This window comes from Salmo trutta, unplaced genomic scaffold (genome assembly GCF_901001165.1).
Source record: "Salmo trutta unplaced genomic scaffold, fSalTru1.1, whole genome shotgun sequence".
Taxonomy (NCBI): Eukaryota; Metazoa; Chordata; class Actinopteri; order Salmoniformes; family Salmonidae; genus Salmo; species Salmo trutta.
The window spans coordinates 167,800-195,299 of record NW_021822685.1 but is presented as its reverse complement, the minus strand read 5'-3'; the positions used below and the strand labels follow the sequence as shown (position 1 = coordinate 195,299).

The 27,500-nt window shown below is 44.5% G+C and overlaps 1 protein-coding gene across 1 annotated transcript in view; it reads left to right on the top strand.

Annotated features, from left to right (window-relative positions):
* LOC115183301 (regulator of G-protein signaling 7-like) overlaps nucleotides 1–27,500 on the top strand; it is a 124,195-nt gene that overhangs the window by 66,609 nt on the left and 30,086 nt on the right. Inside the window, exons 5-6 of the mRNA XM_029744630.1 lie at nucleotides 8,597–8,703; nucleotides 19,071–19,122. Of these exons, the coding sequence (XP_029600490.1) occupies nucleotides 8,597–8,703; nucleotides 19,071–19,122 (159 nt within the window). The remainder of the gene's footprint in view (nucleotides 1–8,596; nucleotides 8,704–19,070; nucleotides 19,123–27,500) is intronic.

Below are 27,500 nucleotides of genomic sequence, written 5' to 3'. Positions count from 1 at the left end.
CTTCAGTGTGCCTTTTGACATTATCGATCATAGTCTGCTGCTGGAATAAGTTGTGTGTTATGGCTTTACACCCCCTGCTATAATGGCTTTACACCCCCTGCTATAATGTGGATAAAGAGTTACCCGTCTAACAGAACACAGAGGCTGTTCTTTAATGGAAGCCTCTCCAACATAATCCAGTTTAGAATCAGGAATTCCCCAGGGCAGCTGTCTAGGCCCCCAGTCTGTCCAGTTTAGAATCAGGAATTCCCCAGGGCAGCTGTCTAGGCACCCAGTCTGTCCAGGTAGAATCAGGAATTCCCCAGGGCAGCTGTCTAGGCACCCAGTCTGTCCAGGTAGAATCAGGAATTCCCCAGGGCAGTTGTCTAGGCCCCCAGTCTGTCCAGGTAGAATCAGGAATTCCCCAGGGCAGCTGTCTAGGCCCCCAGTCTGTCCAGGTAGAATCAGGAATTCCCCAGGGCAGCTGTCTAGGCCCCCAGTCTGTCCTGGTAGAGTCAGGAATTCCCCAGGGCAGCTGTCTAGGCCCCCAGTCTGTCCAGGTAGAATCAGGAATTCCCCAGGGCAGCTGTCTAGGCCCCCAGTCTGTCCAGGTAGAGTCAGGAATTCCCCAGGGCAGCTGTCTAGGCCCCCAGTCTGTCCAGGTAGAATCAGGAATTCCCCAGGGCAGCTGTCTAGGCCCCCAGTCTGTCCAGGTAGAATCAGGAATTCCCCAGGGCAGCTGTCTAGGCCCCCAGTCTGTCCAGGTAGTCTAGCATTCCCCAGGGCAGCTGTCTAGGCTCCCAGTCTGTCCAGGTAGAATCAAGAATTCCCCAGGGCAGCTGTCTAGGCCCCCAGTCTGTCCAGGTAGAATCAAGAATTCCCCAGGGCAGCTATCTAGGCCCCCAGTCTGTCCTGGTAGAATCAGGAATTCCCCAGGGCAGCTGTCTAGGCCCATTTACATTTTCAATCTTTACTAACAACATGCTTTGATTAAAGCCAGTGTGTTTATGTATTGTGATGACTCAACACTATACACGTTAGCTACCACAGCGTCTGAAATGACTGCAACACTAAACAAAGAACTGCAGTTAGTTTCAGAATGGGTGGCAAGGAATAAGTCAGTCCTAAATATAAAAAAAACAACTAAAAGCATTGTATTTGGGACAAATCATTCACTAAACCCTAAACCTCAACTACGTCTCGTAATGAATAATATGGAAATTGAGCAAGTTGAAGAGACTAAACTGCTTGGAGTTACCCTAGATTGTAAACCCTGGATTGTAAACTGTCATGGCCAAAACATATTGATACAACAGTAACTACGATGAGGAGAAGTCTGTCCATAATAAAGTGCTGCTCTGCCTTCTTAACAACACTATCAACAAGGCAGGTCCTACAGGCCCTAGTTTCTACCTTCTTAACAACACTATCAACAAGGCAGGTCCTACAGGCCCTAGTTTCTACCTTCTTAACAGCACTATCAACAAGGCAGGTTCTACAGGCCCTAGTTTCTACCTTCTTAACAACACTATCAACAAGGCAGGTCCTACAGGCCCTAGTGTCTGCCTTCTTAACAACACTATCAACAAGGCAGGTCCTACAGGCCCTAGTGTCTGCCTTCTTAACAACACTATCAACAAGGCAGGTCCTACAGGCCCTAGTGTCTACCTTCTTAACAACACTATCAACAAGGCAGGTCCTACAGGCCCTAGTTTCTACCTTAACAACACTATCAACAAGGCAGGTCCTACAGGCCCTAGTTTCTACCTTCTTAACAACACTATCAACAAGGCAGGTCCTACAGGCTCTAGTTTCTACCTTCTTAACAACACTATCAACAAGGCAGATCCTACAGGCCCTAGTTTCTACCTTCTTAACAACACTGTCAACAAGGCAGGTCCTACAGGCCCTAGTTTTGTCGCACATGGACTACTGTTCAGTAGTGTGGTCAGGTGCCACAAAGAGGGACTTGGGGAAATTGCATTTGGCTCAGAACAGGGCAGCACGGCTGGCCCTTAAAGTACACAGAGAGCTAACATTAATAATATGCATGTCAATCTCTCCTGGCTCAAAGTGGAGGAGAGATTGACGTCATCATTTCTTGTATTTATGAGAGATGTTGACATGTAGAAAGCACCGAGCTGTCTGTTTTAAACTACTGGCACACAGCTCAGACACCCATGCATACACCACAAGACATGCCACCAGAGGTCTCTTCACAGTCCCCAAGTCCAGAACAGACTATGGGAGGCGCACAGTACTACATAGAGCCATGACTACATGGAACTCTATTCCACATCAGGTAACTCATGAAAGCAGTAAAATTAGATTTAAAAACACAAAAGACCTCCCGAGTAGTGCTTGATTCATCACTACAGACCTGGTTTTGATCCCAGGCTTTGTCACAACCGGCCGTGACCAGGATTCCCATAGGGAGGCGCACAATTGGCTCAGCGTTGTCCGGGGTTAGGTTGAGGTTTTGGCCGAGGGGGCTTTACTTGGCAACATCGCGCTCTGATGTTCCCTGGGGGGTTTTTCCGGCATTGCAAAATGGCTTTTATATCAAGGCCTGTCAAACACAGTTCCCTGCTTAGTTGGACACTTGAAAGATAGGACTGATCAGTTGTCACAAAAAGATGAGCTCTTTTAAGAAAAAGGTAGGAAGGAAGTAAAATGTGAATCGGTGATTCCTAACTTTTTTTTTCGATCGGGTTTTTCTGACCAACGCATGCTACTATTTGGATCAGTTTTGGCGGGTCCACTTACCCGATGCAGTCGTATCTTCCACATTAGAATCAGTGAAGAGTTTTCCATCCCTATTTAGAAGGCAATCATATCCCTTGTTGTCATTGATTTGTGTAGCCAGAGTCGGATTGAGGTAGTGACTCAGAATTAGTCTCAGAAGAATATTTCTGAAACGTAATCCCTGAATTGAGAGGAAGGTGGAGGAAGGTGGTATGGAGGAAGATGGAGGTATGGGTAGACTCTGTAACAGTACAGGGGTACTGAGACGGAGCATGGAGGAAGGTGGAGGTATGGGTAGACTCTGTAACAGAATCCCTGTATTGAGACGGAGCATGGAGGAAGGTGGAGGTATGGGTAGACTCTGTAACAGTACAGGGGTACTGAGACTGAGCATGGAGGAAGGTGGAGGTATGGGTAGACTCTGTAACAGAATCCCTGTATTGAGACTGAGCATGGAGGAAGGTGGAGGAATGGGTAGATTGCTGTGTCATCGTGGATCTAGAAACAGCTCTCTTTGGATTCCCAGTAGATTGACTAGCAATAAAAGAGCCACAGGCATGAAGAAGGGAGAGATGAGAAAGGGGGAGGGATCCTATGAACAGGCTAATACCGAGGAGAGACACCTGAATATGAAACAGTACCTTTCCCTGTCACTATCTCTAGTGTTGTTGTTAACATGGAGTAGTAGCTATCCTATCTCTAGTGTTGTTGTTAACATGGAGTAGTAGCTATCCTATCTCTAGTGTTGTTGTTAACATAGAGTAGTAGCTATCCTATCTCTAGCGTTGTTGTTAACATGGAGTAGTAGCTATCCTATCTCCAGTGTTGTTGTTAACATGGAGTAGTATCTATCCTATCTCTAGTGTTATTGTTAACATGGAGTAGTAGCTATCCTATCTCTAGTGTGGTTGTTAACATGGAGTAGTAGCTATCCTAGCTCTAGTGTGGTTGTTAACATGGAGTAGTAGCTATCCTATCTCTAGTGTTGTTGTTAACATGGAGTAGTAGCTATCCTATCGCTAGTGTTGTTGTTAAGATGGAGTAGTAGCTATCCTATCTCTAGTGTGGTTGTTAACATGGAGTAGTAGCTATCCTATCTCTTGTGTGGTTGTTAACATGGAGTAGTAGCTATCCTATCTATATTGTGGTTGTTAACATGGAGTAGTAGCTATCCTATCTCTAGTGTTGTTGTTTGTCTCTAGCATGGAGTAGTAGCTATCCTATCTCTAGTGTTGTTGTTAACATGGAGTAGTAGCTATCCTATCTCTAGTGTTGTTGTTAACATGGAGTAGTAGCTATCCTATCTCTAGTGTTGTTGTTAACATGGAGTAGTAGCTATCTAATCTATAGTGTTGTTGTTAACGTGGAGTAGTAGCTATCCTATCTCTAGTGTTGTTGTTAACGTGGAGTAGTAGCTATCCTAGCTCTAGTGTTGTTGTTAACATGGAGTAGTAGCTATCCTATCTCTAGTGTTGTTGTTAACATGGAGTAGTAGCTATCCTATCTCTAGTGTTGTTGTTAACATGGAGTAGTAGCTATCCTATCTCTAGTGTTGTTGTTAACATGGAGTAGTAGCTATCCTATCTATAGTGTGGTTGTTAACATGGAGTAGTAGCTATCCTATCTCTTGTGTGGTTGTTAACATGGAGTAGTAGCTATCCTATCTATAGTGTGGTTGTTAACATGGAGTAGAGCTATCCTATCTATAGTGTTGTTGTTAACATGGAGTAGTAGCTATCCTATCTCTAGTGTTGTTGTTAACATGGAGTAGAGCTATCCTATCTATAGTGTTGTTGTTAACGTGGAGTAGTAGCTATCCTATCTCTAGTGTTGTTGTTAACATGGAGTAGTAGCTATCCTATCTCTAGTGTGGTTGTTAACATGGAGTAGTAGCTATCCTATCTATAGTGTTGTTGTTAGTCTCTAACATGGAGTAGTAATCAGACTAATACCTAGGAGCTGCCCAGTGGATGATCCTATGAACCAGACTAATGAGCTGCCCAACGGATGATCCTATGAACCAGACTAAGCCTGGTCCGTGTGACCACTGACCCAACCGGCAGCCAGTTCAGCTCCTGAAACTGTCTCCTACCAATATGAGTATGTTGGCTCCGATTCAACACCACCCTAATCAGCTTGTTCTGGGCTTTCTGGAGCTGTTTACTAGATGTGTTAAGGGAGGGGGTACCCAGGTGGTAAAATGAAATGCATTAGTCACGATGCTGAGTCCCCGGCTTCAAAGGGTTTATCTCACATTAATGAGTCAATGTGCTAAAATATACAGTACATGGCATCTTGTGTTCTTCATGCACTAATGAAGAAACCTGCACACTGCTCTGGATAGTACCACTGCTCTGGATAGTACCACTGCTCTGGATAGTACCACTGCTCTGCTCTGGATAGTATCACTGCTCTGGATAGTATCACTGCTCTGGATAGTACCACTGCTCTGGATAGAATCACTGCTCTGGATAGTATCACTGCTCTGGATAGTACCACTTCTCTGGATAGTACCACTGCTCTGGATAGTACCACTGCTCTGGATAGTACCACTGCTCTGGATAGAATCACTGCTCTGGATAGTATCACTGTTAGTATCACTGCTCTGGATAGTATCACTGCTCTGGATAGTACCACTGCTCTGGATAGTACCACTGCTCTGGATAGTACCACTGCTCTGGATAGTACCACTGCTCTGGATAGTACCACTGCTCTGGATAGTACCACTGCTCTGGATAGTATCACTGCTCTGGATAGTACCACTGCTCTGGATAGTACCACTGCTCTGCTCTGGATAGTATCACTGCTCTGGATAGTATCACTGCTCTGGATAGTATCACTGCTCTGGATAGTATCACTGCTCTGGATAGTACCACTGCTCTGGATAGTATCACTGCTCTGGATAGTATCACTGCTCTGGATAGTACCACTGCTCTGGATAGTATCACTGCTCTGGATAGTATCACTGCTCTGGATAGTACCACTGCTCTGGATAGTACCACTGCTCTGGATAGTATCACTGCTCTGGATAGTACCAATGCTCTGGACAGTATCACTGCTCTGGATAGTACCACTGTTAGTATCACTGCTCTGGATAGTATCACTGCTCTGGATAGTATCACTGCTCTGGATAGTATCACTGCTCTGGATAGTATCACTGCTCTGGATAGTACCTCTGCTCTGGATAGAATCACTGCTCTGGATAGTATCACTGCTCTGGATAGTACCACTGTTAGTATCACTGCTCTGCTCTGGATAGTACCACTGTTAGTATCACTTCTCTGCTCTGGATAGTACCGCTGCTCTGGATAGTACCACTGCTCTGGATAGTACCACTGCTCTGGATAGTACCACTGCTCTGGATAGTATCACTGCTCTGGATAGTATCACTGCTCTGGTCACTGCTCTGGATAGTATCACTGCTCTGGATAGTATCACTGCTCTGGATAGTATCACTGCTCTGGATAGTATCACTGTTAGTATCACTGCTCTGGATAGTATCACTGCTCTGGATAGTATCACTGCTCTGGATAGTACCACTGCTCTGGATAGTACCACTGCTCTGGATAGTATCACTGCTCTGGTCACTGCTCTGGATAGTATCACTGCTCTGGATAGTATCACTGCTCTGGATAGTATCACTGCTCTGGATAGTATCACTGCTCTGGATAGTACCACTGCTCTGGATAGTACCACTACTCTGCTCTGGATAGTATCACTGCTCTGGATAGTATCACTGCTCTGGATAGTACCACTGCTCTGGATAGTATCACTGCTCTAGATAGTATCACTGCTCTGGATAGTATCACTGCTCTGGATAGTACCACTGCTCTGGATAGTATCACTGCTCTGGATAGTATCACTGCTCTGGATAGTATCACTGCTCTGGATAGTATCACTGCTCTGGTCACTGCTCTGGATAGTACCACTGCTCTGGATAGTATCACTGCTCTGGATAGTATCACTGCTCTGGATAGTACCACTGCTCTGGATAGTACCACTGCTCTGGATAGTACCACTGCTCTGGATAGTACCACTGCTCTGGATAGTATCACTGCTCTGGATAGTACCACTGCTCTGGTCACTGCTCTGGATAGTACCACTGCTCTGGTCACTGCTCTGGATAGTACCACTGCTCTGGTCACTGCTCTGGATAGTACCACTGCACTGGATAGTATCACTACTCTGCATAGTACCACTGCTCTGGATAGTACCACTGCTCTGGATAGTATCACTACTCTGGATAGTACCACTGCTCTGGACACTGTTCTGGATAGTATCACTGCTCTGGACACTGCTCTGGATAGTATCACTGCTCTGGATAGTATCACTACTCTGGATAGTATCACTGCTCTGGATAGTATCACTGCTCTGGATAGTATCACTACTCTGGATAGTATCACTGCTCTGGATAGTATCACTACTCTAGATAGTATCACTGCTCTGGATAGTATCACTGCTCTGGATAGTACCACTGCTCTGGATAGTATCACTACTCTGGATAGTACCACTGCTCTGGACACTGCTCTGGATAGTATCACTGCTCTGGATAGTACCACTGCTCTGGATAGTATCACTGCTCTGGACACTGCTCTGGATAGTATCACTGCTCTGGACACTGCTCTGGATAGTATCACTGCTCTGGATAGTACCACTGCTCTGGATAGTACCACTGCTCTGGATAGTATCACTGCTCTGCTCTGGATAGTATCACTACTCTGGATAGTATCACTGCTCTGGATAGTATCACTGCTCTGGATAGTATCACTGCTCTGGATAGTACCACTACTCTGGATAGTACCACTGCTCTGGATAGTATCACTGCTCTGGATAGTACCACTGCTCTGGATAGTACCACTGCTCTGGATAGTACCACTGCTCTTGATAGTATCACTGCTCTGGATAGTATCGCTGCTCTGGATAGTATCGCTGCTCTGGATAGTACCACTGCTCTGGATAGTACCACTGCTCTGGATAGTATCACTGCTCTGGATAGTATCACTGCTCTGGATAGTACCACTGCTCTGGATAGTATCACTACTCTGGATAGTACCACTGCTCTGGACACTGCTCTGGATAGTATCACTGCTCTGGACACTGCTCTGGATAGTATCACTGCTCTGGATAGTATCACTACTCTGGATAGTATCACTGCTCTGGATAGTATCACTGCTCTGGATAGTACCACTGCTCTGGATAGTATCACTACTCTGGATAGTACCACTGCTCTGGACACTGCTCTGGATAGTATCACTGCTCTGGATAGTACCACTGCTCTGGATAGTATCACTGCCCTGGACACTGCTCTGGATAGTATCACTGCTCTGGACACTGCTCTGGATAGTATCACTGCTCTGGATAGTACCACTGCTCTGGATAGTATCACTGCTCTGGATAGTACCACTGCTCTGGATAGTACCACTGCTCTGGATAGTATCACTGCTCTGCTCTGGATAGTATCACTGCTCTGGATAGTATCACTGCTCTGGATAGTACCACTACTCTGGATAGTACCACTGCTCTGGATAGTATCACTGCTCTGGATAGTATCACTGCTCTGGATAGTACCACTGCTCTGGATAGTACCACTGCTCTGGATAGTATCACTGCTCTGGATAGTATCACTGCTCTGGATAGTATCACTGCTCTGGATAGTATCACTGCTCTGGATAGTATCACTGCTCTGGATAGTATCACTGCTCTGTTGTTATTGTTGATGTTTTTGTTGATGTTGTGGTTGAATATGTTATTGTTGATGTTATTGTTGATGATGTTGTTTGTTATTGTTGATGTTGTTGTTATTGTTGTTGTTGATGTTATTGTTGATGATGTTGTTGTTATAGTTGAATATGTTGTTGTTGTTGTGTTACAGTAGAGGCACTCCACCTTGGCACTCTGATGGCGGCCCACGGCTACTTCTTCCCCATCTCAGACCATGTGCTCACACTGAAGGACGATGGAACCTTCTACAGGTTTCAGGTACTAAGATAAGATCCCCCTTCTACAGGTTTCAGGTACTAAGATAAGATCCCCTTCTACAGGTTTCAGGTACTAAGATAAGATCCCCCTTCTACAGGTTTCAGGTACTAAGATAAGATCCCCCTTCTACACATTTCAGGTACTAAGATAAGATCCCCCTTCTACAGGTTTCAGGTACTAAGATAAGATCCCCTTTTACAGGTTTCAGGTACTAAGGTAAGATCCCCCTTCTACAGGTTTCAGGTACTAAGATAAGATCAAATCAAAATCAAATCAAATCAAATTTATTTATATAGCCCTTCGTACATCAGCTGAAATCTCAAAGTGCTGTACAGAAACCCAGCCTAAAACCCCAAACAGCAAGCAATGCATGTGAAAGAAGCACGGTGGCTGGGAAAAACTCCCTAGGAAAAACTCCTGAGAAAGGCCAAAAACCTAGGAAGAAACCTAGAGAGGAACCAGGCTATGAGGGGTGGCCAGTCCTCTTCTGGCTGTGCCGGGTGGATATTATAACAGAACATAGTCAAGATGTTAAAATGTTCGTAAATGACCAGCATGGTCAAATAATAATAATCATAGTAATTGTCGAGGGTGCAACAAGCACGTCCGGTGAACAGGTCAGGGTTCCGTAGCCGCAGGCAGAACAGTTGAAACTGGAGCAGCAGCATGGCCAGGTGGACTGGGGACAGCAAGGAGTCATCATGCCAGGTAGTCCTAGGGCTCAGGTCCTCCGAGAGAAAGAAAGAAAGAAAGAAAGAAAGAGAGAATTAGAGAGAGCATATTTACATTCACACAGGACACCGGATAAGACAAGAGAATACTCCAGATGTAACAGACTGACCCTAGCCCCCCGACACATAAACTACTGCAGCATAAATACTGGAGGCTGAGACAGGAGGGATCAGAAGACACTGTGGCCCCATCCGATGATACCCCCGGACAGGGCCAAACAGGCAGGATATAACCCCACCCACTTTGCCAAAGCACAGCCCCCCACACCACTAGAGGGATATCTACAACCACCAACTTACCGTCCGAAGACAAGGCCGAGTATAGCCCACAAAGATGTCCGCCACGGCACAACCCAAGGGGGGGGCGCCAACCCAGACAGGAAGACCACGTCAGTGGCTCAACCTACTCAAGTGACGCACCCCTCCCATGGACGGCATGGAAGAACACCAGTAAGTCAGTGACTCAGCCCCTGTAAAAGGGTTAGAGGCAGAGAATCCCAGTGGGAAGAGGGGAACCGACAAGGCAGAGACAGCAAGGGCGGTTCGTTGCTCCAGCCTTTCCGTTCACCTTCACACTCCTGGGCCAGACTATACTTAATCATAGGACCTACTGAAGAGATAAGTCTTCAGTAAAGACTTAAAGGTTGAGACTGAGTCTGCGTCTCTCACATGGGTAGGCAGACCATTCCATAAAAATGGAGCTCTATAGGAGAAAGCCCTACCTCCAGCCGTTTGCTTAGAAATTCTAGGGACAATTAGGAGGCCTGCGTCTTGTGACCGTAGCGTACGTGTAGGTATGTACGGCAGGACCAAATCGGAAAGATAGGTAGGAGCAAGCCCATGTAATGCTTTGTAGGTTAGCAGTAAAACCTTGAAATCAGCCCTTGCCTTAACAGGAAGCCAGTGTAGGGATTCTAGCACTGGAGTAATATGATCAAATTTTTTGGTTCTAGTCAGGATTCTAGCAGCCGTATTTAGCACTAACTGAAGTTTGTTTAGTGCTTTATCCGGGTAGCCGGAAAGTAGAGCATTGCAGTAGTCGAGCCTAGAAGTAACAAAAGCATGGATTAATTTTTCTGCGTCATTTTTGGACAGAAAGTTTCTGATTTTTGCAATGTTTCGTAGATGGAAAAAAGCTGTCCTTGAAGCAGTCTTGATATGTTCTTCAAAAGAGAGATCAGGGTCCAGAGTAACGCCGAGGTCCTTCACAGTTTTATTTGAGACGACTGTACAACCATCCAGATTAATTGTCAGATTCAACAGAAGATCTCTTTGTTTCTTGGGACCTAGGACAAGCATCTCTGTTTTGTCCGAGTTTAAAAGTAGAAAATTTGCAGCCATCCACTTCCTTATGTCTGAAACACAGGCTTCTAGCGAGAGCAATTTTGGGGCTTCACCATGTTTCATTGAAATGTACAGCTGTGTGTCGTCCGCATAGCAGTGAAATTTAACATTATGTTTTCGAATGACATCCCCAAGAGGTAAAATATATAGTGAAAACAATAGTGGTCCTAGAACGGAACCTTGAGGAACACCGAAATTTACAATTGATTTGTCAGAGGACGAACCATTCACAGAGACAAACTGATATCTTTCCGACAGATAAGATCTAAACCAGGCCAGAACTTGTCCATGTAGACCAATTTGGGTTTCCAATCTCTCCAAAAGAATGTGGTGATCGATGGTATCAAAAGCGGCACTAAGATCTAGGAGCATGAGGACAGATGCAGAGCCTCGGTCTGACGTCATTAAAAGGTCATTTACCACCTTCACAAGTGCAGTCTCAGTGCTATGATGGGGTCTAAAACCAGACTGAAGCGTTTCGTATACATTGTTTGTCTTCAGGAAGGCAGTGAGTTGCTGCGCAACAACTTTTTCTAAAATTTTTGAGAGGAATGGAAGATTCGATATAGGCCGATAGTTTTTTATAATTTCTGGGTCAAGATTCGGCTTTTTCAAGAGAGGCTTTATTACTGCCACTTTTAGTGAGCTTGGTACACATCCGGTGGATAGAGAGCCGTTTATTATGTTCAACATAGGAGGGCCAAGCACAGGAAGCAGCTCTTTCAGTAGTTTAGTTGGAATAGGGTCCAGTATGCAGCTTGAGGGTTTGGAGGCCATGATTATTTTCATCATTGTGTCAAGAGATATAGTACTAAAACACTTTAGTATCTCCCTTGAGCCAAGGTCCTGGCAGAGTTGTGCAGACTCTGGACAATGAAGCCCTGGAGGAATACCCAGATTTAAAGAGGAGTCCGTAATTTGCTTTCTAATGATCATGATCTTTTCCTCAAAAAAGTTCATAAATTTATTACTGCTGAAGTGAAAGCCATCCTCCATTTGCGAATGCTGCTTTTTAGTTAGCTTTGCGACAGTGTCAAAAAGAAATTTCGGATTGTTCTTATTTTCCTCAATTAAGTTGGAAAAATAGGATGATCGTGCAGCAGTGAGGGCTCTTCGATACTGCACGGTACTGTCTTTCCAAGCTAGTCGGAAGACTTCCAGTTTAGTGTGGCGCCATTTCCGTTCCAATTTTCTGGAAGCTTGCTTCAGAGCTCGTGTATTTTCTGTATACCAGGGAGCTAGTTTCTTATGACAGATGTTTTTAATTTTTAGGGGTGCAACTGCATCTAGGGTATTGCGCAAGGTTGAATTGAGTTCCTCGGTTAGGTGGTTAACTGATTCTTGTCCTCTGACGTCCTTGGGTAGGCAGAGGGAGTCTGGAAGGGCATCAAGGAATCTTTGGGTTGTCTGAGAATTTATAGCACGACTTTTAATCTTCCTTGGTTGGGGTCTGAGCAGATTATTTGTTGCAATTGTAAACGCAATAAAATGGTGGTCCGATAATCCAGGATTATGAGGAAAAACATTAAGATCCACAACATTTATTCCATGGGACAAAACTAGGTCCAGAGTATGACTGTGGCAGTGAGTAGGTCCAGAAACATGTTGGACAAAACCCACTGAGTCGATGATGGCTCCGAAAGCCTTTTGGAGTGGGTCTGTGGACTTTTCCATGTGAATGTTAAAGTCACCAAAAATTAGAATATTATCTGCTATGACTACAAGATCCGATAGGAATTCAGGGAACTCAGTAAGGAACACTGCATATGGCCCAGGAGGCCTGTAAACAGTAGCTATAAAAAGTGATTGAGTAGGCTGCATAGATTTCATGACTAGAAGCTCAAAAGACGAAAACGTCATTGTTTTTTTTTTTGTAAATTGAAATTTGCTATCGTAAATGTTAGCAACACCTCCGCCTTTGCCGGATGCACGGGGGGTTTGGTCACTAGTGTAACCAGGGGGTGAGGCCTCATTTAACACAGTAAATTCATCAGGCTTAAGCCATGTTTCAGTCAGGCCAATCACATCAAGATTATGATCAGTGATTAGTTCATTGACTATAACTGCCTTGGAAGTGAGGGATCTAACATTAAGTAACCCAATTTTGAGATGTGAAGTATCACAATCTCTTTCAATAATGGCAGGAATGGAGGAGGTCTTTATACTAGTAAGATTACTGAAGCGAACACCGCCATTTTTAATTTTGCCCAACCAAGATCGAGGCACAGACACGGTCTCAATGGGGAAAGCTGAGCTGACTACGCTAACTGTGCTAGTGGCAGACTCCACTAAGCTGGCAGGCTGGCTAACAGCCTGTTGCCTGGCCTGCACCCTATTTCATTGTGGAGCTAGAGGAGTTAGAGCCCTGTCTATGTTCGTAGATAAGATGAGAGCACCCCTCCAGCTAGGATGGAGTCCGTCACTCCTCAGCAGGCCAGGCTTGGTCCTGTTTGTGGGTGAATCCCAGAAAGAGGGCCAGTTATCTACAAATTCTATCTTTTGGGAGGGGCAGAAAACAGTTTTCATCCAGCGATTGAGTTGTGAGACTCTGCTGTAGAGCTCATCACTCCCCCTAACTGGGAGGGGGCCAGAGACAATTACTCGATGCCGACACATCTTTCTAGCTGATTTACACGCTGAAGCTATATTGCGCTTAAGATCCCCCTTCTACAGGTTTCAGGTACTAAGTTAAGATAAGATCTGCCTTCTACAGGTTTCAGGTACTAAGATAAGACCCCCCTTCTACAGGTTTCAGGTACTAAGATAAGATCCCCTTCTACAGGTTTCAGGTACTAAGATAAGATCCCCCTTCTACAGGTTTCAGGTACTAAGATAAGATCCCCCTTCTACAGGTTTCAGGTACTAAGATAAGATCCCCTTCTACAGGTTTCAGGTACTAAGATAAGATCCCCCTTCTACAGGTTTCAGGTACTAAGATAAGATCCCCCTTCTACAGGTTTCAGGTACTAAGATAAGATCCCCTTCTACAGGTTTCAGGTACTAAGATAAGATCCCCCTTCTACAGGTTTCAGGTACTAAGATAAGATCCCCTTCTACAGGTTTCAGGTACTAAGATAAGATCCCCTTCTACAGGTTTCAGGTACTAAGATAAGATCCCCTTCTACAGGTTTCAGGTACTAAGATAAGATCTCCCTTCTACAGGTTTCAGGTACTAAGATAAGATCCCCTTCTACAGGTTTCAGGTACTAAGATAAGATAAGATCCCCTTCTACAGGTTTCAGGTACTAAGATAAGATCCCCCTTCTACAGGTTTCAGGTACTAAGATAAGATCCCCTTCTACAGGTTCAGGTACTAAGATAAGATCCCCCTTCTACAGGTTTCAGGTACTAAGATAAGATCCCCCTTCTACAGGTTTCAGGTACTAAGATAAGATCCCCTTCTACAGGTTTCAGGTACTAAGATAAGATCCCCCTTCTACAGGTTTCAGGTACTAAGATAAGACCCCCCTTCTACAGGTTTTAGGTACTAAGATAAGATCCCCTACTGTAGTAATTGAACCAGTCAAACCCTCATCTACTAACACAACACAATCCCAGTAGGACGTAGAGAGAGAAGAAACATTCAGTACTGTACAAAGCAAATATCCCTTCAGTTCATCTAATGTTATCTAAATACCTGAAACAGCAGTATTCTATTAATATTGCCAAGTAATACTTTGATAGGGTGATGCATCCGGTATAAACTATAGGTAATGTTTAGAGATCAGGTATAAACTATAGGTAATGTTTAGAGATCAGGTATTAACTATAGGTAATGTTTACAGATCAGTTCTAAACTATAGCTAATGTTTAGACATCAGGTATAACCTATAGGTAATGTTTACAGATCAGGTATAAACTATAGGTAATGTTTAGAGATCAGGTATAAACTATAGGTAATGTTTACAGATCAGTTATAAACAATAGCTAATGTTTACAGATCAGGTATAAACTATAGGTAATGTTTACAGATCAATATTAAAAAGAAAGTCCTTCATTCATGGGTGATCTTGAAAATAACATGATCTGAAATAAATATCCTGAATGTTCTACTGTAGAAACTACAGTAATCTGGTTAAATATCTTGAATGTTCTACTATAGAAACAACAGTAATCTGGTTAAATATCCTGAATGTTCCACTGTAGAAACAACAGTAATCTGGTTAAATATCCTATAGAAACAACAGTAATCTGGTTAAATATCTTATAGAAACAACAGTAATCTGGTTAAATATCCTATAGAAACAACAGTAATCTGGTTAAATATCCTGAATGTTCCACTGTAGAAACAACAGTAATCTGGTTAAAATATCCTGAATGTTCTACTATAGAAACAACAGTAATCTGGTTAAATATCCTGAATGTTCCACTGTAGAAACAACAGTAATCTGGTTAAATATCCTGAATGTTCTACTATAGAAACAACAGTAATATGGTTAAATATCCTGAACGTTCTACTATAGAAACAACCGTAATCTGGTTAAATATCCTGAATGTTCTACTATAGGAACAACAGTAATCTGGTTAAATATCCTGAACGTTCTACTATAGAAACAAAAGTAATCTGGTTAAATATCCTGAATGTTCTACTATAGAAACAACCGTAATCTGGTTAAATATCCTGAATGTTCCACTGTAGAAACAACAGTAATCTGGTTAAATATCCTATAGAAACAACAGTAATCTGGTTAAATATCCTATAGAAACAACAGTAATCTGGTTAAATATCCTATAGAAACAACAGTAATCTGGTTAAAATATCCTGAATGTTCTACTATAGAAACAACCGTAATCTGGTTAAATATCCTGAATGTTCCACTGTAGAAACAACAGTAATCTGGTTAAATATCCTATAGAAACAACAGTAATCTGGTTAAATATCCTATAGAAACAACAGTAATCTGGTTAAATATCCTATAGAAACAACAGTAATCTGGTTAAAATATCCTGAATGTTCTACTATAGAAACAACAGTAATCTGGTTAAATATCCTGAATGTTCCACTGTAGAAACAACAGTAATCTGGTTAAATATCCTGAATGTTCTACTATAGAAACAACGGTAATCTGGTTAAATATCCTGAACGTTCTACTATAGAAACAACCGTAATCTGGTTAAATATCCTGAATGTTCCACTGTAGAAACAACAGTAATCTGGTTAAATATCCTGAATGTTCTACTATAGAAACAACAGTAATATGGTTAAATATCCTGAACGTTCTACTATAGAAACAACCGTAATCTGGTTAAATATCCTGAATGTTCTACTATAGAAACAACCGTAATCTGGTTAAATATCCTGAATGTTCCACTGTAGAAACAACAGTAATCTGGTTAAATATCCTATAGAAACAACAGTAATCTGGTTAAATATCCTATAGAAACAACAGTAATCTGGTTAAAATATCCTGAATGTTCTACTATAGAAACAACAGTAATCTGGTTAAATATCCTATAGAAACAACAGTAATCTGGTTAAAATATCCTGAATGTTCTACTATAGAAACAACAGTAATCTGGTTAAATATCCTGAATGTTCCACTGTAGAAACAACAGTAATCTGGTTAAATATCCTGAATGTTCTACTATAGAAACAACGGTAATCTGGTTAAATATCCTGAACGTTCTACTATAGAAACAACGGTAATCTGGTTAAATATCCTGAACGTTCTACTATAGAAACAACAGCTAGTATCCCAGCCAAGCGGTTGTCTCTAGTGTCTGACTGATTCTCTCTCTCTCTCTCTCTCTCTCTCCTCTCTCTCTCTCTCTCTCTCTCTCTCTCTCTCTCTCTCATCTCTCCTCTCTCTCTCTCTCTCTCTCGCCTCTCTCTCTCTCTCCTCTCTCTCCTCTCTCTCCTCTCCCTCTCTCACTCCGTCCTCTCTCTCTCTCTCTCCTCATCTCTCTCTCTCTCCTCTCTCTCTCCTCTCTCTCTCTCTCTCTGTGTTAAACACGGTTCTGTTTTAGTCTGATTGACGAGCTCGTCACGGAGCCTTCAGACAGCTACAGTAGACAGCCAATCCACCGGCAGCTGTTAATGAGCCCCGTAGTTACAGTATAATATCATCTGTAAGGTGTCAGTCAGCCGGTACTGTCACTCTCTCCAACTCTTCAGCTTCCTGTTCTGGTTTTTATTTTTTTATTTTTTTACTATTTTCTACATTGTAAAAATAATAGCGATGACGTCGAAACGATGAAATAACACGTATGGAATCATGTAGTAACCAAAATAGTGTTAAAGAAATCAAAATATATTTTATGTTTCAGATTTTTCCAAAATAGCCTCCCTTTGCCTTGATGACAGCTTTGTACACTCTTGGCATTCTCTCAACCAGCTTCACCTGGAATGCTTTTCCAACAGTCTTGAAGGAGTTCCAACATATGGGTCCATAGAGAGTCTGTTAGAATCATATGGGTCCATAGAGAGTCTGTTAGAATCGTATGGGTCCATAGAGAGTCTGTTAGAATCGTATGGGTCCATAGAGAGTCTGTTAGAATCATACGGGTCCATAGTTAGTCTGTTAGAATCCTACGGGTCCATAGAGAATCTGTTAGAATCATAAGGGTCCATAGAGAGTCTGTTAGAATCATATGGGTCCATAGAGAGTCTGTTAGAATCGTATGGGTCCATAGAGAGTCTGTTAGAATCGTATGGGTCCATAGAGAGTCTGTTAGAATCATACGGGTCCATAGTTAGTCTGTTAGAATCCTACGGGTCCATAGAGAATCTGTTAGAATCATAAGGGTCCATAGAGAGTCTGTTAGAATCATACGGGTCCATAGAGAGTCTGTTAGAATCATACGGGTCCATAGAGAGTCTGTTAGAATCATACGGGTCCATAGAGAGTCTGTTAGAATCATATGGGTCCATAGAATCATAAGGGTCCATAGAGAGTCTGTTAGAATCATACGGGTCCATAGAGAGTCTGTTAGAATCATACGGGTCCATAGAGAGTCTGTTAGAATCATACGGGTCCATAGAGAGTCTATTAGAATCATATGGGTCCATAGAGAGTCTGTTAGAATCATACGGGTCCATAGAGAGTCTGTTAGAATCATACGGGTCCATAGAGAGTCTGTTAGAATCATACGGGTCCATAGAGAGTCTGTTAGAATCATACGGGTCCATAGAGAGTCTGTTAGAATCATACTGGTCCATAGAGAGTCTGTTAGAATCATACGGGTCCATAGAGAGTCTATTAGAATCATATGGGTCCATAGAGAGTCTGTTAGAATCATACGGGTCCATAGAGAGTCTGTTAGAATCATACGGGTCCATAGAGAGTCTGTTAGAATCATACGGGTCCATAGAGAGTCTGTTAGAATCATACGGGTCCATAGAGAGTCTGTTAGAATCATACGGGTCCATAGAGAATCTGTTAGAATCATACGGGTCCATAGAGAGTCTATTAGAATCGAATGGGTCCATAGAGAGTCTGTTAGAATCATTTGACTCTCTCTCTCTCACAGTTTATTCCTCTCAATTCAATTTCGATTCAATTCAAAGGGCTTTATTGTCATGGGAAACATGTAAGTGAAATAAACAATAAACATTACACTCACAGACGTTCCAAAAGAATAAAGACATTACAAATGCCATATTATGTCTATATACAGTGTTGTAACAATGTACAAATGGTTAAAGTACACAAGGGAAAATAAATAAGCATAAATATGGGTTGTATTTACAATGGTGTTTGTTCTTCACTGGTTGACCTTTTCTCTCCACCCCTCCCCCCTCCCTCTCCCCCCCTCCCTCCCTCCCTCCCTCCCTCCCTCTCCCCACCTCCCCCTCTCCCCCCCCCCCTCCCCCCTCCCCCCCTCTCCACCCCCTCTCTCCCTCCCTCCCTCTCCCCCCACCCTCCCTCCCTCCCTCTCCCCCCACCCCCCCCTCTCCCCCCACCCCTCCCCCTCCACCCCCCTCTCTCCCCCCCCTCGCCCCTCCCTCCTCTCCCCCCACCCCCCCTCTCCCTCCCCCTCCACCCCCCTCTCCACCCCCCTCTCTCCCCCCCCTCCCCCCTCCCTCCCCCCACCCCCCTCTCCCTCCCCCCTCCACCCCCTCTCCACCCCCCTCTCTCCCCCCCTCCCCCCTCCCTTCCCTCCCTCTCTCCCCTCCCTCCCTCCCCCCCCACCCCCCCTCCCCCCCCCCCTCTCCACCCCCCTCTCTCCCCCCCTCTCCCCTCCCTCCCTCTCCACCCCTCCCCCCCCTCTCCACCCCTCCCCCCCTCCCCCCTCCCTCCCTCTCCACCCCTCCCCCCCCTTCCTCTCCACCCCTCCCCCCCTCCCTCTCAGACTCCCTACTTCTGGCCATCTAACTGTTGGGAACCTGAGAACACAGACTATGGTGAGTACAGCAGACAATACAGCAGACTATGACCTAAATCACCTAATTGTCAAACACACACACACACATTAAACCACTGTCCAGACCAGAAAATCCAGGCTGTTCTGCTCTGTTCTGTTCTGTTCTGTTCTGTTCTCTGCTCTCCTCTCCTCTCCTCTCCTGTCTCTCCTCTCCTGTCTCTCCTCTCCTGTCTCTCCTCTCCTGTCTCTCCTCTCCTGTCTCTCCTCTCTGCTCTCCTGTCTCTGTTCTGCTCTCTGCTCTCCTCTCCTGTCTCTGTTCTGCTCTCTGCTCTCCTCTCCTGTCTCTGTTCTGCTCTCTGCTCTCCTCTCCTGTCTCTGTTCTGCTCTCTGCTCTCCTCTCCTGTCTCTCCTCTCTGCTCTCCTCTCTGCTCTGTTCTGTTCTGTTCTGTTCTGTGCTCTCCTGTCTCTGTTCTGCTCTCCTGTCTCTCCTCTCCTGTCTCTCCTCTCCTGTCTCTCCTCTCCTGTCTCTCCTCTCTGCTCTGCTCTCCTCTCCTGTCTCTCTGCTCTGCTCTGCTCTGCTCTCCTCTCCGCTCTGCTCTCTGCTCTGTTCTGCGGTAAGTCGGCCCAGAGCTCCAGTCATCCCTCCAGATGGAAGCTACTTCCTGCAGCCAGATGGATTACTGTTCTGTCAGGATTTCTATGAAAACAAAAGCAGCTGAACAATATTCATATTCAGTTTACTGGTATACAACCAGGACACCATTAAACCATTACCCTGTCTGTCTGTTTCCTGTCTGGTATACAACCAGGACACCAATAAACCATTACCCTGTCTGTCTGTTTCCTGTCTGGTATACAACCAGGAAACATTACCCTGTCTGTCTGTTTCCTGTCTGGTATACAACCAGGAAACCAATAAACCATTACCCTGTCTGTCTGTTTCCTGTCTGGTATACAACCAGGAAACCATTACCCTGTCTGTCTGTTTCCTGTCTGGTATACAACCAGGAAACCATTACCCTGTCTGTCTGTTTCCTGTCTGGTATACAACCAGGAAACCATTACTCTGTCTGTCTGTTTCCTGTCTGGTATACAACCAGGACACCAATAAACCATAACCCTGTCTGTCTGTTTCCTGTCTGGTATACAACCAGGAAACCATTACCCTGTCTGTCTGTTTCCTGTCTGGTATACAACCAGGACACCATTACCCTGTCTGTCTGTTTCCTGTCTAGTATACAACCAGGAAACCATTACCCTGTCTGTCTGTTTCCTGTCTGGTATACAACCAGGACACCATTACCCTGTCTGTCTGTTTACTGTCTGGTATACAACCAGGAAACATTACCCTGTCTGTCTGTTTCCTGTCTGGTATACAACCAGGAAACCATTACCCTGTCTGTCTGTTTCCTGTCTGGTATACAACCAGGACACCATTACCCTGTCTGTCTGTTTCCTGTCTGGTATACAACCAGGAAACATTACCCTGTCTGTCTGTTTCCTGTCTGGTATACAACCAGGACAACAATAAACCATAACCCTGTCTGTCTGTTTCCTGTCTGGTATACAACCAGGAAACCATTACCCTGTCTGTCTGTTTCCTGTCTGGTATACAACCAGGAAACCATTACCCTGTCTGTCTGTTTCCTGTCTGGTATACAACCAGGACACCAATAAACCATAACCCTGTCTGTCTGTTTCCTGTCTGGTATACAACCAGGAAACCATTACCCTGTCTGTCTGTTTCCTGTCTGGTATACAACCAGGGCACCATTAAACCATTACCCTGTCTGTCTGTTTCCTGTCTGGTATACAACCAGGAAACCATTACCCTGTCTGTCTGTTTCCTGGCTGGTATACAACCAGGAAACCAATAAACCATTACCCTGTCTGTCTGTTTCCTGTCTGGTATACAACCAGGAAACCATTACCCTGTCTGTCTGTTTCCTGTCTGGTATACAACCAGGAAACATTACCCTGTCTGTCTGTTTCCTGTCTGGTATACAACCAGGAAACCAATAAACCATTACCCTGTTTGTCTGTTTCCTGTCTGGTATACAACCAGGAAACCAATAAACCATTACCCTGTCTGTCTGTTTCCTGTCTGGTATACAACCAGGAAACCATTAAACCATTACCCTGTAGTCTGTTTCCTGTCTGGTATACAACCAGGAAACCATTACCCTGTCTGTCTGTTTCCTGTCTGGTATACAACCAGGAAACCATTAAACCATTACCCTGTCTGTCTGTTTCCTGTCTGGTATACAACCAGGAAACCATTACCCTGTCTGTCTGTTTCCTGTCTGGTATACAACCAGGAAACCATTACCTTGTCTGTCTGTTTCCTGTCTGGTATACAACCAGGACACCAATAAACCATAACCCTGTCTGTCTGTTTCCTGTCTGGTATACAACCAGGAAACCATTACCCTGTCTGTCTGTTTCCTGTCTGGTATACAACCAGGACACCATTACCCTGTCTGTCTGTTTCCTGTCTGGTATACAACCAGGAAACCATTACCCTGTCTGTCTGTTTCCTGTCTGGTATACAACCAGGACACCATTAAACCATTACCCTGTCTGTCTGTTTCCTGTCTGGTATACAACCAGGAAACCAATAAACCATTACCCTGTCTGTCTGTTTCCTGTCTGGTATACAACCAGGAAACCAATAAACCATTACCCTGTCTGTCTGTTTCCTGTCTGGTATACAACCAGGAAACCAATAAACCATTACCCTGTCTGTCTGTTTCCTGTCTGGTATACAACCAGGAAACCATTAAACCATTACCCTGTAGTCTGTTTCCTGTCTGGTATACAACCAGGAAACCATTACCCTGTCTGTCTGTTTCCTGTCTGGTATACAACCAGGAAATCAGTAAACCATTACCCTGTCTGTCAAACCAAATCAAATTTTATTTGTCACTGAAACATGTTTAGCAGATGTTATTGTAGCAAAATGCTTGTGTTTCCAGCAGTGCAGCAATATCTAACAATTCACAATAATACACACAATTCACAACATACACACAATTCACAACAATACACAACAATACACACAATTCACAACATACACACAAGTCACAACAATACACACAATTCACAACAATACACACAATACACAACAATACACACAATACACAACAATACACACAACCTAAAAGTAAAATAATGAAATATATAAATATCAGGATGAGCATTGTCGGAGTGGCGTAGACAAAAATACAGTAGAATAGAATACAGTAGACTAAAATACAGTAGAATAGAATACAGTAGACTAAAATACAGTAGAATAGAATACAGTAGACTAAAATACAGTAGAATAGAATACAGTAGAATAGAATACAGTAGACTAAAATACAGTAGAATAGAATACAGTAGACTAAAATACAGTAGAATAGAATACAGTAGAATAGAATACAGTAGAATAGAATACAGTAGAATAGAATACAGTAGAATAGAATACAGTAGAATAGAATACAGTAGAATAGAATACAGTAGAATAGAATACAGTATATACAGTAGAATAGAATACAGTATATACAGTAGAATAGAATACAGTAGAATAGAATACAGTAGACTAAAATACAGTAGAATAGAATAAAGTAGAATAGAATACATTAGACTAAAATACAGTAGAATAGAATACAGTAGACTAAAATACAGTAGAATATAATACAGTAGACTAAAATACAGTAGGATAGAATACAGTATATACATATGAGATGAGTAATACATAGACTAAGATACAGTAGAATAAAATACAGTAGAATAAAATACAGTAGAATAGAATACAGTAGGATAGAATACAGTATATACATATGAGATGAGTAAAGCAAAAATATGTAAACATTATTAAAGTGTTCCATTATTAAAGTGACCAGTGATTCCATGTCTATGTATATGGGGGCAGCAGCCTCTAATGTGCAGGGTTGAGTAATCGGGTGGAAGCCGACTAGTGATGGCTGTTTAACAGTCTGATGGCCTTGAGATAGAAGCTGTTTTTCAGTCTCTCGGTCCCAGCTTTAATGCACCTGTACTGACCTCGCCTTCTGGATGATAGTGGGGTGAACAGGCAGTGGCTCGGGTGGTTGTTGTCCTTGATGATGTTCTTGGCCTTCCTGTGACATCGGGTGCTGTAGGTGTCCTGGAGGGCAGGTAGTTTGCCCCCGGTGATGCGTTGGGCAGACCGCACATCCCTCTGGAGAGCCTTGCGGTTGCAAGCGGTGCAGTTGCCGTATCAGGCGGTGATACAGCCCAACAGGATGCTCTCAATTGTGCATCTGTAAAAGTTTGTGAGGGTTTTAGATGCCAAGTCAAATTTCTTCAGCCTCCTGAGGTTGAAGAGGTTCTGGTGCGCCTTCTTCACCACGCTGACTGTGTGGGTGGACCATTTCAGTTTGTCAGTGATGTGTTCACTGAGGAACTTAAAGCTTTCCACCCTCTCCACTACTGTCCCGTCGATGTGGATGGGGGGGTGCTCCCTCTGCTGTTTCCTGAAGTCCACGATCATCTCCTTTGTTTTGTTGACGTTGAGGGAGAGGTTATTTTCCTGGCACCACTCCGGCAGGGCCCTCACCTCCTCCCTGTAGGCTGTTGTTGGTAATCAGGCCTACTACTGTTGTGTCATCTGCAAACTTGATGATTGAGTTGGAGGCGTGCGTGGCCACGCAGTCATGGGTGAACATAGAGTACAGGAGAGGGCTGAGCACGCACCCTTGTGGGGCCCCTGTGTTGAAGATCAGCGAAGTGGAGGTGTTGTTTCCTACCTTCACCGCCTGGGGGCAGCCCGTCAAGAAGTCCAGGATCCAGTTCCACAGGGCGGGGTTCAGACCCAAGGCCCCGAGCTTAATGATGAGCTTGGAGGGTACTATGGTGTTGAATGCTGAGCTATAGTCAATGAACAGCATTCTTACATAGGTGTTCCTCTTATCCAGATGGAATAGGGCAGTGTGCAGTGCGATTGCATCGTCTGTGGATCTATTGGGGAGGTAAGCAAATTGGAGTGGGTCTAGGGTTTCCGGGATGATGGTGTTGGTGTGATCCATGACCAACCTTTCAAAGCACTTCATGGCTACAGACGTGAGTGCTACGGGGCGGTAGTCATTTAGTCAGGTTACCTTCGCACTCTTGGGCACAGGGACTATGGTGGTCTGCTTGAAACGTGGGTATTACAGACCTGGTTAGGGAGAGGTTGAAAATGGCAGTGAAGACACTTGCCAGTTGGCCAGCGCATGCTCTGAGTACACGCCCTGGTAATCCGTCTGGCCCCACGACCTTGTGAATGTTGACCTGTTTAAATGTTTTCCTCGGCTACATCGGCTACGGAGAGCGTGATCATACAGTCATCTGGAACAGCTGGTGTTCTCATGCATGCTTCAGTGTTGCTTGCCTCGAAGCGAACATAAAAGGCATTTAGCTCGTCTGGTAGGCTCGCGTCACTGGGCAGCTCGCGGCTGGGTTTCCCTTTGTAGTCTGTAATAGTTTGAAAGCCCTGCCACATTCGACGAGCGTCAGAGCCAGTGTAGTAGGATTCAATCTTAGTCCTGTATTGACGCTTTGCCTATTTTCTGGTTTGTCTGAGGGCATAGCGGGATTTCTTATAAGTGTCCGGATTAGTGTCCCGCTGCTTGAAAGCGGCAGCTCTAGCATCTAGCTCGATGTGGATGTTGCCTGTAATCCATGGCTTCTGGTTGGGATATGTACGTACGGTCACTGTGGGGACGAAGTCATCGATGCACTTATTGATGAAGCCGGTGACTGAGGTGGTATATTCCTCAATGCCATTGGATGAATCCCAGAACATATTCCAGTCTGTGCTGCAAAACAGTCCTGTAGTTTAGCATCCGCGTCATCTGACCACTTCCGTATTGAGCGAGTCACTGGTACTTCCTGCTTTAGTGTTTGCTTGTAAGCAGGAAGATAGAGTTATGGTCAGATTTGCCAAATGGAGGGCGAGGGATAACTGTGTATGCGTCTCTGTTTGTGGAGTAAATGTGGTCTTGAGTTTTTTCCTTTGGTTGCACATGTGACATGCTGGTAGAAATTAGGTAAAACAGATTTAAGTTTGCCTGCATTAAAGTTCCCGGCCACTAGGAGCGCCGCTTCTATTTTTTGCATTTTCTTGTTTGCTTATGGCCTTATACAGCTCATTGAGTGGGGTCTTAGTGCCAGCATCGGTCTGTGGTGGTAAATAGACTGCTACGAATAATATAGATGAGAACTCTCTTGGTAGATAGTGTGGTCTACAGCTTATCATGAGGTACTCTACCTCAGGCGAGCAATACCTCTAGACTTCTTTAATATTAGACATCGCTCACCGGCTGTTATTGACAAATAGAGACACCCCTCGTCTTACCAGACGTAGCTGCTCTGTCCTGCCGATACACGGAAAACCCAGCCAGGTCTATATTATCCGTGTCGTCGTTCAGCCACGACTCGGTGAAACATAAGATGTTACAGTTTTGAATATCTTATGAAGTGGACTGTAGGATAGCTTGGGGATAGATGAAGTGGACTGTAGGATAGATAGGGATAGAGGGAGTGGACTGTAGGATAGATGGGGATAGAGGGAGTGGACTGTAGGATAGATGGGGATAGAGGGAGTGGACTGTAGGATAGATGGGGATAGATGGAGGGGACTGTAGGATAGATGGGGATAGAGGGAGTGGACTGTAGGATAGATGGGGATAGAGGGAGTGGACTGTAGGATAGATGGGGATAGATGGAGGGGACTGTAGGATAGATGGGGATAGAGGGAGTGGACTGTAGGATAGATGGGGATAGAGGGAGTGGACTGTAGGATAGATGGGGATAGAGGGAGTGGACTGTAGGATAGATGGGGATAGAGGGAGTGGACTGTAGGATAGATGGGGATAGAGGGAGTGGACTGTAGGATAGATGGGGATAGAGGGAGTGGACTGTAGGATAGATGGTGATAGAGGGAGTGGACTGTAGGATAGATGGGGATAGAGGGAGTGGACTGTAGGATAGATGGGGATAGATGGAGGGGACTGTAGGATAGATGGGGATAGAGGGAGTGGACTGTAGGATAGATGGGGATAGAGGGAGTGGACTGTAGGATAGATGGGGATAGATGGAGATAGATGGGGATAGAGGGAGTGGACTGTAGGATAGATGGGGATAGAGGGAGTGGACTGTAGGATAGATGGGGATAGATGGGGATAGATGGGGATAGATGGGGATAGATGGGGATAGAGGGAGTGGACTGTAGGATAGATGGGGATAGCTTTGTCTGTTTGCCACGGAAGCCTTGCTTAGCCAAGCAGTGAAAACCACTGCATGACTGCCTATATCTGTTTCTACTGACTATTTCAATCAATCATCACATTTATTTATGAAGCCGTTTTTACACTGAGAGTACAAAACATTAGGAACACCTTCCTAATATTGAGTTGCCCACCCTTTTTGCCCTCAGAACAGCCTCGATTCGTCCGAACATGGACTCTGCATGGTGTCGAAAGCGTTCCACAGGGATGCTGGTCCATGTTCACTCCAATGCTTCCCATAGTTGTGTCAAGTTGGCTGGATGTCCTTTGGGTGGTGGACCATTCTTGATACACACAGGAAACTGTTGAGCGTGAAAAAACCCAGCAGCGTTGCAGTTCTTGACACAAACCGGTGCGCCTGCCACCTACTACCATACCTCATTCAAAGACACTTAAATATTTTGTCTTGCCCATTCACCCTCTGAATGGCACACATACACAATCCATGTCTCAATTGTCTCAAGGCTTAAAAATCCTTCTTTAACCCGTCTCCTCCCCCTTCATCTGCACTGATTGAAGTGGATTTAACAAGTGACATCAATAAGGGATCATAGCTTCCACCTGGATTCACCTGGTCAGTCCGTCATGGAAAAACAGGTGTTCCAACACTCAGTGTACATCAGCAGATGTCACAGAACAGAAACCCAGCCTAAAACCCCCAAACAGCAAGCAATGCAGGTGTAGAAGCACGGTGGCTAGGAAAAACTCCCTAGAAAGGCCAAAACCTAGGAAGAAACCTAGAGAGGAACCAGGCTATGAGGGGTGGCCAGTCCTCTTCTGGCTGTGCCGGGTGGAGATTATAACAGAACATGGTCAAGATGTTCAAATGTTCATAAATGACCAGCAGGGTCAGATAATAATAATCACAGTGGTTGTCGAGGGTGCAACAGGTCAGCACCTCAGGAGTAAATGTCAGTTGGCTTTTCATTGCCGATCATTCAGAGTTAGAGAAAGCAGGTGGGGTAGAGAGAGAGAGAGAGAGAGAGAGAGAGAGAGAGAGGGAGGGAGAGAGAGAGGCTCGAAACTGCAGGTGGGGTAGAGAGGGAGGGAGAGAGAGGGAGAGAGAGAGAAAGGGAGGGTCGAAACAACAGGTGAGAGAGAGAGTCAAAATGGGAGGGAGAAACAGCAG